Raw genomic sequence first — 14,543 nt, 5'->3', positions numbered from 1 at the left:
GCCTATTAAACAGAGAAAGCAATATCAACGCATATTATTAGAAAACAGATTATTATTTATTATTAATAAACAGATGCTAGCTAAAGCCCTCTACACAGGGCTACACAGCGGCACAGTGGAGCAGCGGTAGAGTTGCTGCCTTGCAGGGTCGGAGACCCCGGTTCGATCCTGACTAAGGGTGCTGTCTAGACGTAGTTGGCACATTCTCCCCATGGACACTGCAAAGATGCACAGGTGCACCCGACATGCAGCGACAGCAGCAACGTCTTCACACCGCCCCGGATCGCAGGGCTTGGGTCGGCCGGCGCGGCCTGGAACGTGGCAACTTCAACAGCCTGACCGCGGGAGAAGACGGCAGGGGAAGAGAAAAGACATTCTGGCCTTCCATCACAGTGAGGAGGTGACTGGAGGAGACTCACTGTGATGGATGTTTCTTTTTGTTTCTTTTTGTTTTGTGTTGGTTTATGATTGTGTGAGTTATTGCTTATTTTTATTGCTCTTATTGTTGTGTATGTGTATGTGACAAATAAACTTGACTATTGACTATTGGCAGGCTAATCGGCTGTGTATGTGTGGGTGGGTGGTGGTGTGGGTGGGGGGGGGGGGTGGTCGTGTGGGTGGAGGGGTGGGGGAAACCTTTCTCTTTTAGGTCTCCCTCACGGCGCGGGGTGCAGCTCGGCCGCAGGGCCTTCCATCGCCCGGTGCGGCTCGGCCGCGGGGCCTAACATCGCCCGGTGCGGCCCGGCCGCTGGACTTAACAGTGCCCGGTGCGGCTTGGCCGCGGGGCCTTCCATCGCCCGGTGCGGCTCGGCTGCGGGACCTAACATCGCCCGGTGCGGCCCGGCCGCTGGACTTAACAGTGCCCGGTGCGGCTTGGCCGCGGGGCCTTCCATCGCCCGGTGCGGCTCGGCCGCGGGACCTAACATCGCCCGGTGCGGCTCGGCTGCTGGACTTAACAGTGCCCGGTGCAGCTCGGCCGCGGGGCCTAACATCGCCCGGCGCGGCTCGGCCGCGGGACTTTTCATCGCTGGTGCGGCTCGGCCGCGGGACTTAACAGTGCCCGGTGCGGCTCGGCCGCTGGACTTAACATCGCCCGGTGCGGCTCGGCCGCTGAACTTAACATCGCCCGGTGCGGCTTGGCCGCGGGACCTAACATCGCCCGGCGAGGCTCGGCCGCGGGACTTTTAAGCACCCGGTACAGCTCGGCCACGGGGCCTTCCATCGCCCGGCTCGGCCGCGAGACGTTTCAGCGCCCGGTGCGGCACGGCCGCGGGGACTTCCATCCCCTTGCGGGGACGAGCTGTCTGTCCGTGGGCGTGGGGAAGAGAGTGGAAGTTTTTTTGCCTCCATCACAGTGAGGGGGTGTTTGGAGTCACTGTGATGGACGTTTGTGTTGGGGTCATGTGTCTTGTGTTCTTTTTTTTTTTTTTGGGGTGACTGCTATGTAGTTTCGTTCGGTACCTTGGTACCGAATGACAAATAAAGCTCTGTTGACTGTTGACTGTTGACTGTTCTCCCCGTAACCTCTGACATCTGTACTATTGAAGAAGCAACAAAGTCTTGATTCTGAGAATCTTCAGGTAACTTCTATTTTCTTGGGGTTTGATCAGGGGACTGAGGCCGATCATCACATTACCACACGACCAGTGAGTGAAGCCTGGTCCCTGGCTTCAGAAAATCCCTATCCTCTGGTTCAACTCATTTTGATTGTTTCCTGCAAGTCCTAATCTTTCATTAGTCAGAAATGTCAATGCAGTCTTGGTCTCCAAATTTGAGGAAGGACTTTCTTACTATTGAGGGTGTGCAGCGTAGGTTCACGAGGTTAATTCCCAGAATGGCGGGACTGTCGTATGTTGAAAGACTGGAGCGACTGAGTTTGTATACTCAGAGGGGATCTTATTGAAACATATAAGATTATTAAGGACACGCTAGAGGCAGGAAACATGTTCCCGATGTTGGGGGAGTCCCGAACCAGGGGCCACAGTTTAAGAATAAGGGGTAGGCCATTTAGAACAGAGATGAGGAAAAACTTTTTCACTCAGAGAGTTGTGAAGCTGTGGAACTCTCTGCCTCAGAAGGCAGTGGAGGCCAATTCCCTGGATGCTTTCAAGAGAGAGTTAGATAGAGCTCTTAATGATAGGAGTCAAGGGATATGGGGAGAAGGCAGGAATGGGGTACTGATTGTGGATGATCAGCCATGATCACGGTGAATGGCGGTGCTGGCTCGAAGGGCCAAATGGCCTCCTCCTGCACCTATTGTCTATTATAATCCAGGCTAAACATGGGAATTGCACAAAATAACAAGTGCCAGTAAAAACTACATGTAAACCTTATCTGCACACAAATCCTGTCAGTGGCTGTTATATGTCCAAAGTTAAACATGGTATTCCACAAAAAACTGAAATACTAACTGGATTTTTGAGAATATCATCATCAACATCAAAGTTTGAAGTGTCTGTTGGACTGCTGACTTCAGGAATATAAGGTGCTTCAATGTTTCTAATATTGTCCCAATCGATCCCTTTGAAAAATAAATGTGTTTTGAAATCTTCCATTCCATTTTTTCCAATGCGATGTTCTCTACTGCAGATCAATCGCTGTATCAAATCCTTGGCTTCATCGGATACATCGGTGCTATGTGACGGAAACTGGAATCGTTCCTGTCAAACAAAATTGAGTTTGAATGCTTCTGAAGGTGGAACATGCACGCAGAACAATGATGCGATTTCTGTGCAAAGTACAGAATGGGTTCAATTTATTTAAAAAAAGATATCCTGAAATTAACATATACAAAATGTAGCACTTTTTCCAAAATTATAATCTTTTAGCTTCATTATTATCATGAAAGTAATCATATGTGATTGTCCACATAGGTTGCATTAGCAGTCCCAAATGTTACACTAGCAGAAATAAATAGAGGTTTGCCAAAATTTAAAGACACATGGTACAACACAGGTAGTCATAATCTGTTGCAATACCTCTTCTTCAGCAGAGGTGAACTGATGTTATTGATTACATTTTGTTTAATCATTACACAAGTGGTTTAAAATGTCAACTTAAGAAAAATGGAGCACTTACTTGATGATTCATAATTTTCCCATACGTTTCCACCAATGACTCCGCGTAAAATGGCGTTTCTCCGACCAGCATTTCATACATACACACGCCAAGAGACCACCAATCACATTCTGGTCCGTACTTCCCCATTCCATCCTCCATTGCTTGCAAGATTTCTGGAGAGATGTAGTCAGGAGTACCAACTGCTACCGAAGATTGTACCTGAGCAGAAGAATCGTGGTAGCAGATTAAAACTGGCATAGTTTGTGCTTGCTTTACTCTGATAAACAATACATGCAATAAAAATAAAAAGTGCAATATAAAATAATGGCCTTAAATTGTAACTGCAATTGCCAAGTTGTTTGCATGCTTACTGAAATAAGAACATAAGTAAGAGGATCTTGCTATTTAGCATTTCCAGCCTGCTCTGAAGTTAATATGATCACGGCTGATCATTAAGTTCACCTACTTTTCCACATTATTCCCTTACCCTTCAATGTTTTAGAATTCAAACACATTATGAATTCTGTTGTGAATGTGTATAATAAAGTGGGCGTCAGCAATCCTCAAAGTTCAAAATTCTAAAGATTTACAACCCTTTCTTGAAGAAATGTTCACTTATCTTAATCCTAACTGAGCGACTTTACTTTGAGAAGATCTCTCGTTTCTGACACCATATCTGGAGAAAGATTCTCCTCCTCTACCGTTTAGTTTAGTTTAGAGATAGAGTGCGGAAACAGGATCTTCAGCCCACCGACTGAGTCTGCACCGACCAGCGAACCCAGCACACTAACACTACGTTGCATTTCCTCGAAGGGCTGAATGGCCTACTCCTGCACCTATTGTCTACTGACTACCCTACACACACAAGGGACAATTTACAATTATACCAAGCCAATTAGCCTACAAACCTGTACATCTTTGGAGTGTGGAAGGAAGCCAGAGCACCCAGAGAAAACCCACACAGGTCACGGGGAGAACGTACAAACTCCGTGCAGACAGCACCCATAATCAGGATCGAATCTGGGTCTCTGGCGCTGTAAGGCAGCAACTCTACCACTGTGCTACTGTGCTGCCAGTGTTAAGCTACATAAGAATTCTGCAGGATGCAAGATCAACTCCCAGCTTTCTAAACTCTAATCTTGATATCTCAACTCTCTTTATAGAATAATGTTTATCACAGTAATTAGTCCAATGAATCTTTTTTGTGTTATATCAAAGTCAAATATATTCTTCCTTGGATAATGAGTTCCTGGTCTACATTCACATTGGCCTTGTAAAATTGCAGAATGTTTTATTCACCACAAGCTTCTCAACCATTTGGATATAAAGTCATCAATGTGGATATAAAGTCATCAAAGTCATCAACACCATATTTCCCGGCCTCACTTTATAAAATATTTCTGCTTTTTACATTTTCTTCCAAAACAGGTAACTTCACTTTTCTCCACATTATATTACATCTGTAACATACCTGTCCATTCACTTAAAAGCAAAACAGTGTGGATGCTAGAAATCCGAAATATTAAAAAACCCAGAAAAAGCTGGAAGTATTCAACAGATCAGACTACACCTGCGTTTTCATTTCAGGTGACTGACCAGTCATCAGAACATGTCGATAAAAGGTCATCGACTCAACACATTGTTTTGCCATCGACAATCCGCTGATCCGCTGAGCATTTCCAGCTTTTTGTTTTTTACTTAAACTCCCCTTTCCACCTTTTTGTGTCCTCAGAACTTAATTCACCTCTTCGTCGTGAACCTGCAGCAAGTTTTGATAAACCATGATCCTTATATACCTCTGATGTAGATGGCAAATAGCCAATGCCCAAGCACTGATCTTTGTGATGTGATGCCAATTGCAGGCTGCCAACAAAAATTCCTTCATTTTCCAAGCCACTTGTGTATCTGTTAAGCAGCCTATGCTAACATAGTGCTCCAATCCTCCGAGCCATCATTTAGGCTCATTTTAAAGTTAAGATATTGTGACAAAATCATTCACATTCTTTCTCTTCATTCCATGCTTATCAAAATCTCAATCACATTTAAAAAAAAATTGAACTAAATAAGATTTTGGCAGCTTCTTAATTCTGCTGCTTGGCAGGCACCAGCAGTAGGGCGACTTGTTTACAGCAAAATGGAACAAATTGTTAAACTTTGAACTTCTAATTGGAGACCACAAGAAATAAACACGATAAGATTACAAAAAAGGATGTTAAAAATACTGGGAATTTACCAGAATTGTACAATTTATTTTCTTTAAGAACTCTTGCTTCAGAACACGAGGCGTTGCAAAATATTGCATGGTTTGTACATAAACACCTATTTGCTGAATATCATTAATGTAGACTATGAATACAATTCTTAAGCAGCAGTTCTAATACAAATCTAGAATATTTTTGAGGCATAGAGTCTTACAGCGTGGAAACAGGCCCTTCAGCCCAACTTGCCAACTTCGGTCAACATGTCCCATCTGCACTATTCCCACTTGCCCGTATCCCTCTAAACATGTCCTATCCATGTACCTGTCTGAATGTTTCTTAAACATTGCGATTGTAGTATTCTGCAATAAACAGTACTCACAGTGCCATCATTCATCAACTTCAGGCAGGATCCAAAGTCAGCAAGACGTATATGTCCATTCATGTCCAACAAAATGTTATCAGGCTTTATATCCCTAGACAAAAATGCAGCTGTTAACCAAATGGTCCTTTGGAGATAAGGAAACTCATAGCACAAATATTTTTAACCTAAAATATCAATTAAAAAAGCATTGTCATTGGGACTCATGAGAACACAGTACAAGTAAAAGATGTAGCTGACAACAAAGGAGAATGCTGCATTACCCACCACTCCCGCGTTACAGAAAATGGTCCATGTCACAATTTTCTATAACATGAAGCCATGTCATCTGCCCATGTCTCGAGAAAGATGAATAAAAATGCATTTCTTTATTTCACCTCTTCCACAAAAATTCCATGAGAGTGAATTTTATTCTGTATCTCAAATGTTTGGGAAGTAATTTTTAAATTCTGCCAGGCAGGTTTCTGTTACCCAAAGTACCATAACACCGGGATGCCTGGAATCATTGAGGTCCATTATTCAGTATTTCTTTCTCATTCTGCTTGAGAGGGTAGAGAGAATAGTCTCTTGCCTGTCAAAGAAAGTTGAATTAAAGGAAGTGACTTTCCTCGTCTTCTGCTCTGGGCATTTCTTCCTCGAGTTTAACCTGATCATGATGGAAAGCATTGTGATGCAATCCAGGCCAAAATTAAAACTTAATACCTTGCAATAATCAGTTTTGTTTGTCAGCTCAATTTAGTTTATTGTCACGTGAGGTACAGTGAAAAGCTTTTGTTGCGTGCTAACCAGTCAGCAGAAAGACATTACATGATTACAATCGAGCCATCCAACAGATACATGATAAGGGAATAACGTTTAGCACACGGTAAAGCCAGTAAAGTCCGATCAAAGATAATCCAAGGGTCCCCGATGAGATAGGTGGGTAGTTCAGGACTACTCTCAGGTTGCGGTAGGATAGTTCAATTGCCTGATAACAGCTGGGAAGAAACTGTCCCTGAATCTGGAGGTGTGTGTTTTCACATATCTATATCTTTTGCCTGATGGGAGAGGAGAGAAGAGGGAGTGGCCAGGGTGTGACTGCTCCTTGATTATGCTGCTGGCCTTGCCGAGGCAGCGTGAGGTAATGTATGCCTACAGCTAGAAATCATATAGACTGGAAGATGGCTTAAATTAAAACATTTGTTGAGCATTATCAATTCTTCTATATAGCTCATTGCTCTTCATATGTAATGAATTAATTTGATGTGTAGTGGCTGCTGTTCCTTGAGCTATTTTCATTAGTTTGGCATATTTAATTAGTAATACACAGGTCAAATAAGTTGTTGATCCTTAACTTTTTTTTACTACTATACTATTGATGCAAAGACAGTCAACGATTAGTCAAGTCTTTTGAATACCACTTTTGATCTGTGATTTAAAGAATGCATTATTTCTGACTTTTACACAAATCAGTAAAATATCTTGTGCAATGGACTATCACTGAACCTAATAGGGTATTTTGAAACAACGTACAAATAACTCAGGAGAAAAGAGTGTAACGATCTCAGGAGAAAAGGATGTAAGTAATGATCAGCATTTAGTCTAGTTTAGAGATACAGCGCAGAAACCGGCCCTTTCGGCCAACCGGGTCCGCGCCGACCAGCGATCCCCGCACACTATACCCACGAGGGACACTTTTTTTACATTTACCAAACCAATTAACCTGTACGTCTTTGGAGTGTGGGGTCTCGGAGAAAGCCCACACAGGTCACAGGGAGAACGTACAAACTCTGTACAGACAGCACCCGTAGTCGGGATGGAACCCGTGTCTCCGGCGCTGCTTTCGCTGTAAGGCAGCAACTCTACCGTTGCGCCACCGTGACGGACATTCTCTTGCTCTCATACAAATCACCTTTGAATAACCAACTTTTCAAAAAGGTAGACAAGCGACCCCCACATTATAGGCGGGGGGGGGGGGGGGGGGGGGGGGGGTGGTTGCATTCCAATTACACTGGCCGATCTGCAAGTTTCTGTGACCAGAGGATGTATCTTTTGCACATTCATTGCAGGAAACATGTTCCCGATGTTGAGGGAGTCCAGAACCAGGGCGTTACACTTTAAGAATAAGGGATTGGCCATTTAGGACTGAGATGAGGGAAAACTTTTTCACCCAGAGAGTTGTGAATCTGTGGAATTCTCTGCCACAGAAGGCCAATTCACTGGATGTTTTCAAGAGTTAGATTTAGCTCTTAGGGCTAACTGAATCAAGGGATATGGGGAGAATGCAGGAACAGGGTACTGATTTTAGATGATTAGCCATGATCATATTGAATGGTGGTGCTGGCTGAAAGGGCCGAATGGCCGCCTCCTACACCTATTTTCTATGTTTCATTACAAGTTTCCCACTTCATTTCCCACATAAAGTCTGAAAGAGCAAATGTTTGGGTCATGTTCCTTGGGTATGTCCACATACATACACACTCGGCCAATAAGTTGATTCTGATCTGATTTTCTGTTTTGTGCATTCTGTGCGGTTAAATTTCCATTACCTGAACGGCTTGAACCCGGGGGTGTGGAAGTGGGAGTGGGTCGCTAACATAGTACACCCGGTGGCTACCACAACTTTAAAATACCATATATTATTCCCCTCCTGACATTTGCACTAAAAGATGGGCTAAAATCAGAGGGCAGTATCTCTAAACTAAACAAAACCCCTTGATGCATTTTGTGTCCAGAAATCTATTTACTTCCCACTTAAATATATTCAGTATCTTGGCCTCCGCAGCCTTCTGGAGTAGAATTTCCAGACATTCATCAATCTTTAGTTTTTGATTGAAAGGTACAGCATGGAAACAGGCCCTTCAGCCCACTGAATCCAGGCCATGTCATGGGTCTATTGGTGTCGGGGGTTATGAGGAGAAGCCAGGAGAATGGGGTTAGGAAGGAGAGATAGATCAGCCATGATTGAATGGCGTAGACCTGATGGGCCGAATAGCCTAAACCTGCTCCTATCGCTTATGACCTTATATTCCTTTCAGTGTATCTAAAATGTTTCAATTTTTACAAGTTTTTATATTCTTTCATCTAACATTTGACTGGTTAGTTTAGTTTAGTTTAGTTTAGAGATACATCGTGGAAACAGGCCCTTTCGGCCCACCGGGTCTGCGCCGACCAGCGATTCCCGCGCATTAAAACTATCCTATACCCACTAGGGATAATTTTTACATTTTACCAAGCCAATTAACCTACATACCTGTACGTCTTTGGAGTGTGGGATGAAACCGAAGATCTCGGAGAAAACCCACGTAGGACACGGGGAGAACGTACAAACTCCGTACAGACAATTTGTTAAGCAACAGTGTGCAATACCTGGACAAGAAATTTCCTGGAACCCGTTGGCAATCATAATCCGTAAATCCGTGGTTCAACCACAGAGCCATAAACATATCAAGTTTCCACATTATCCTTATATTCAACTACTTCAATTATTGTGCTCTAGTGAGAGATATTCATTACACATTTGCATAGAAAACAAAAAGAAATATTGCTCAAGGTACAGGCTTAAATCTATGTTTGAGATACGCACAAAGAGTTCAAGATGAATGCAACCACTCGATCTACATGTGTCACAGGTAGTGAAGATGGCTTTTGGCATGTTGGCCTTCACTAGTCAGGGAACCAAGTATAATGTCACAAAAAGCTGGAGTAACTCAGCGGGACAGGCAGCATCTCTGGAGAGAAGGAATGGGTGACGTTTCGGGTCGAGAAAGGGAGACGAGAGATATAGATGATGATGTAGAGAGATAAAGAACAATGAATGAAAGATATGCAAAAAAGTAATGATGATAAAGGCAGCATCTCTGGAGAGAAGGAATGGGTGATGTTTCGGGGCATGACCCTTCTCCAGACTGAAGGTCACGGGAAAGGGAAATGAGAGATATAAACGATGATGTAGAGAGATCTATCCCTCCCCCACACAAGTCGCACAAGCTTCTAATTTTCACCCAACAAACAGCTAACAATGGCCTGTTTCCTTTATCATCATTACTTTTTTGCATATCTTTCATTCATTGTTCTTTATCTCTCTACATCATCATCTATATCTCTCGTCTCCCTTTCTCGACCCGAAACGTCACCCATTCCTTCTCTCCAGAGATGCTGCCTGTCCCGCTGAGTTACTCCAGCTTTTTGTGTTTATGGGAGATGGTGTGGTATGTTACAATTGAACAAAACATTGGTGAAGCTACACTTGGAGTGGGACCTCTCTTATGATTACCCTGTTGTGGTAAAGATACCATTAAGTTGGAGAGAGTGCAGAGATGATTTACGAGGCTCGAAGTATCACGAGAGGTTGGGCAGATGAGGACTTTATTCCTTGCACTGCATGAGGCTGAGGGCTGATCTTAAAGAGGTGTATAAACTCATGACGGGAATAGATAGAGTCAATGCATAGTCTTTTCCCAGGGTAGGGAAATCAAGAACAAGAGGGCACAGGTTTAAGGTGAGAGGGGAAAGATTTAATAGGAACCCGAGGGGCAACTTGTGAAGGAAAGAACTGTAGATGCTGGTTTAAATCGAAGGTAGTCACAAAATGCTGGCGTAATTCAGCGGGACAGGCAGCATCTCTGGAGATGTTTCCGGTCGAGACCCTTCTTCAGTCTGAAGAAGTGGGAATGGGTCGCTAACATAGTACACCCGTTGGCTACCACAACTTTAAAATAGCATATATTATTCCCCTCCTGACATTTGCACTAAAAGATTCTAAGGGGAGTAGGGCTCAACCGTGGCTGACAAGAGAAGTTAGGGATGGAATAAAACTAAAAGAAAAGATGTATAACACCTCAAAGAGTAGCCGGAAGCCAGAGGATTGGGAAACTTTCATAGGACAACAGAAGGTAACAAAACAGGCAATACGGGCTGAAAAGATGAAGTACGAGAGGAAGCTGGCCAAGAATATAAAGAAGGACAGTAAAAGCTTCTTTAGATATGTTAAGAGAAAAAGAGTAGAAAAGTCAAATGTGGATCCCTTGCAGGCAGACACGGGTGAAATTATTAAGGGTAACAAGAAAATGGCAGAAGAGTTGAACAGGTACTTCGGATCTGTCTTCATTAAGGAAGACACAAACAATCTCCCAGATGCACTGGAGGACAGGGGATCTAGGGGGTTAGAGGAACTGAAAGAAATTTTCATTAGGCGAGAAATAGTATTGGGTAGACTAATGGGACTGAAGGATGATAAATCCCCTGGGCCTGATGGTCTGCATCCCAGGGTCCTCAGGGAGGTGGCTCTAGAAATAGTGGTCGCATTGGTGATCATTTTCCAATGTTCAATAGATTCAGGATCAGTTCCTGTGGATTGGAGGATAGCTAATGTTATCCCACTTTTCAAGAAAGGAGCGAGAGAGAAAAAGGGGAATTTCAGGCCAGTTAGCCTGACTTCGGTGGTGGGAAAGATGCTGGAGCCAATTATTAACGAGGTAATAATGGTGCATTTGGATAGCAGTAAAAGGATAAGTCCAAGTCAGCATGGATTTATGAAAGGGAAATCAGGCTTGACTAATCTTCTGGAATTTTTTGAGGATGTGACAAGTAAAATGGATGAAGGGGAGCCAGTGTATCTAGACTTTCAGAAAGCCCTTGATAAGGTCCCGCACGGGAGATTGGTGACTAAAATTAGAGCACATGGTATTGGGGTAGGTTGACATGGTTACAAAATTGGTTGGCAGACAGGAAGCAAAGAGTAGGAGTTAACGGGTCCTTTTCAGAATGGCAGGCAGTGGCGAGTGGAGTGCCGCAAGGCTCGGTGTTGGGGCCGCAACTGTTTACCATATATATTAATGATTTGGAAGAGGGAATTAGAAGCAACACTAGCATGTTTGCGGATGACACAAAGTTGGGTGGCAGTGTAAACTGTGAAGAGGATGTTAGGAGGTTGCAGGGTGACGTGGACAGGTTGAGTGAGTGGGCAGATGCAGTATAATATAGATAAATGTGAGGTTATCCACTTTGGCGGCAAAAACAAGGAGGCAGATTATTATCTCAATGGTGTTAGGTTAGGTAAGAGGGAGGTGCAGCGAGACCTGGGTGTCCTTGTACACCAGTCACTGAAAGTTGGCGTGCAGGTACAGCAGGCAGTGAAGAAAGCTAATGGAATGTTGGCATTCATAACAAGAGGATTTCAGTATAGGAGTAAAGAGGTTCTTCTGCAGTTGTATAGGGCCCTGGCAAGACCACATCTGGAGTATTGTGTACAGTTTTGGTCTCCTAATTTGAGGAAGGACATCCTTGTAATTGAGGCAGTGCAGCGTAGGTTCACGAGATTGATCCCTGGGATGGCGGGACTGTCATATGAGGAAAGATTGAAAAGACTAGGCTTGTATTCACTGGAGGTTAGAAGGATGAGAGGGGATCTTATCGAAACATATAAAATTATAAAAGGACTGGACAAGCTAGCTGCAGGAAAAATGTTCCCAATGTTGGGCGAGTCCAGCACCAGGGGCCACAGTCTTAAAATAAAGGGGAGGCCATTTAAAACTGAGGTGAGAAAAAACTTTTTCACCCAGAGAGTTGTGAATTTGTGGAATTCTCTGCCACAGAAGGCTGTGGAAGCCAAATTACTGGATGGATCTAAGAGAGTTAGATAGAGCTCATGGGGCTAATGGAATCAAGGGATATGGGGAGAAGCAGACACAGGTTAATGATTGGGGACGATCAGCCATGATCAGGCCAGTTCATTGGCTATATTTAAGAGGGAGTTAGATGTGGCCCTTGTGGCTAAAGGGATCAGGGGGTATGGAGAGAAGGTAGGTACAGGTTACTGAGCTGGATGATCAGCCATGATCATATTGAATGGCGGTGCAGGCTCGAAGGGCCGAATGGCCTACTCCTGCACCTATTTTCTATGTATCTATGTTTCTATGATCACAATGCTGGCTCGAAGGGCCGAATGGCCTCCTCCTGCACCTATTTTCTATGTTTCTATTTTCTAAGATGGGCAAAAGTCAGAGGGCAGTATCTCTAAACTAAACAAAACCCCTTGATGCATTTTGTGTCCAGAAATCTATTTATTTCCCACATAAATATATTCAGTATCTTGGCCTCTGCAGCCTTCTGGAATAGAAATTTCCAGAATTCATCAATCTTTAGTTTTTGATTGAAAGATACAGCATCGAAACAGGCCCTTCGGCCCACTGAGACACGGGTCGACTGGTGTCAGGGGTTATGGGGAGAAGGCAGGAGAATGGGGTTAGGAGGAAGAAATATATTCAGTATATTGGTCTCTGCAGCCTTCTGGAGTAGAAATTTTCCGACATTCATCAATCTTTAGTTTTTGATTGAAAGATACAGCATGGAGATCCTTCTTCAGTCTGAAGAAGGGTCTTGACTCGAAACGTCACCCACTCTTTCTCTCCAGAGATGCTGCCTGTCCCGCTGAGTTACTCATTTTGTGTCTATCTCCGAGGAGTACTTCTTCCACACAGAGGATAGTGGCTAAATAGAATGAGCTACCAGAGAAACCATTTAAGGCAGATACAATAACCTCATTTCAGACATTTGGACAGTATATGGATAGAAAAGGCTTAGAAGGGTACTAGACCAAGTGGACCCGTTGGGCCAAACCTCTCCTACATTGGTGCAGCACCCTCTCCTCCCCCCCTCTCCCCCCATGCCCTCCCCTCCCTCCCTCCTTCCTCCCCCTCCCTCCTTCCTCCCCCTCCCTCCTTCCTCCCCCTCCCTCCACCCCCTCCTCCCCTCCCCCCTCCATCCCCCCCTCCCCTCCCCCAACTCCATCCCCCTCAACCTCCCTTATCCTCCCTCTTCCCCCTCCCCCCTCCCTCAGAGATAGATTTAAACTTTTAAATGTGAATAACTTAAAAAATATAACACCGATTTCAATGAAACTTCTTCCATTAGCACCAAAGGGACGACGGTGAGGTGGGCCTAAAACTGTTGCGCTATCGTGTACCATTTTGGCTGTAGTTCAGGAACAAACAAACGAGAGTTTTAGTATATAGATGGGTAAATGGGACTTTCTTAGATGAGGTTGGCAAAGATGAGCTGGGCTTCCATGCTGTTGTCATCGGCGGTCACTGGAAGCGAGTATGACTGTCCTCCTTTATGGAGGACGCCTGTGCGTGATTTTGTTTATATCATATCATATCATATATATACAGCCGGAAACAGGCCTTTTTCGGCCCACCAAGTCCGTGCCGCCCAGTGATCCCCGTACATTAACACTATCCTACACCCACTAGGGACAATTTTTTATTTTTTTTTACATTTACCCAGCCAATTAACCTACATACCTGTACGTCTTTGGAGTGTGGGAGGAAACCGAAGATCTCGGAGAAAACCCACGCAGGTCACGGGGAGAACGTACAAACTCCTTACAGTGCAGCACCCGTAGTCAGGATCGAACGTGGGGAGACTGGTGCACAGACAGCCACCACACGGTCCTTGACAGATCTGGCTCAGGATCCAGTGGCTTGGAGTCCATGACGACCGGGGACCCTTTTCTGCTGCAGCCTTCATCCGCCTTCCCAGCCGTTGTGACGCTCCACTAAAGTCAGCCACCATCCTCCCTCGGCCTGTTCCACCGTTGAGGTCTTGGTTGGATTGCTCTTTGTCAGGGACCTCCCCGCTCGACCTTACCGCCATGGGTGACCCTACCAGGAGCACAGCTCCAGACGGCATCGCCCTCAGGATCTCAGGGCCACACAAGCTTCTCCACCACGACAAGGTGACAATCCATGCTGTATGACTCTATGAACGCAATTGATATCTTTTTGATATAAGAAAGCACAATCACAGACAAAGCCGAGCAAGCCAGCTGCAGCCCCAAACACAATGCTCACAGGGCATGGCCAAACATAACATTTTGATTCTAACTGCAAGTAGAATTCTTCATTGTGACTGAGTAATGC

The 14,543-nt window shown here is 44.6% G+C and overlaps 1 protein-coding gene across 1 annotated transcript in view; it reads right to left on the bottom strand.

Annotated features, from left to right (window-relative positions):
* cdc42bpb (CDC42 binding protein kinase beta (DMPK-like)) overlaps positions 1 to 14,543 on the bottom strand; it is a 194,285-nt gene that overhangs the window by 71,225 nt on the left and 108,517 nt on the right. The window contains exons 6-8 of the mRNA XM_078406009.1: positions 5,641 to 5,734; positions 3,079 to 3,279; positions 2,412 to 2,660 (exon numbers count right to left, since the gene is read on the bottom strand). Coding sequence (XP_078262135.1) covers positions 2,412 to 2,660; positions 3,079 to 3,279; positions 5,641 to 5,734 — 544 coding nt within the window. The remainder of the gene's footprint in view (positions 1 to 2,411; positions 2,661 to 3,078; positions 3,280 to 5,640; positions 5,735 to 14,543) is intronic.

The sequence above is a fragment of the Rhinoraja longicauda genome, chromosome 10, assembly GCF_053455715.1.
Source record: "Rhinoraja longicauda isolate Sanriku21f chromosome 10, sRhiLon1.1, whole genome shotgun sequence".
NCBI classification, from domain to species: Eukaryota; Metazoa; Chordata; class Chondrichthyes; order Rajiformes; family Arhynchobatidae; genus Rhinoraja; species Rhinoraja longicauda.
The sequence above is the reverse complement of the archived record's forward strand: the minus strand, read 5'-3'. Positions and strand labels throughout refer to the sequence as shown.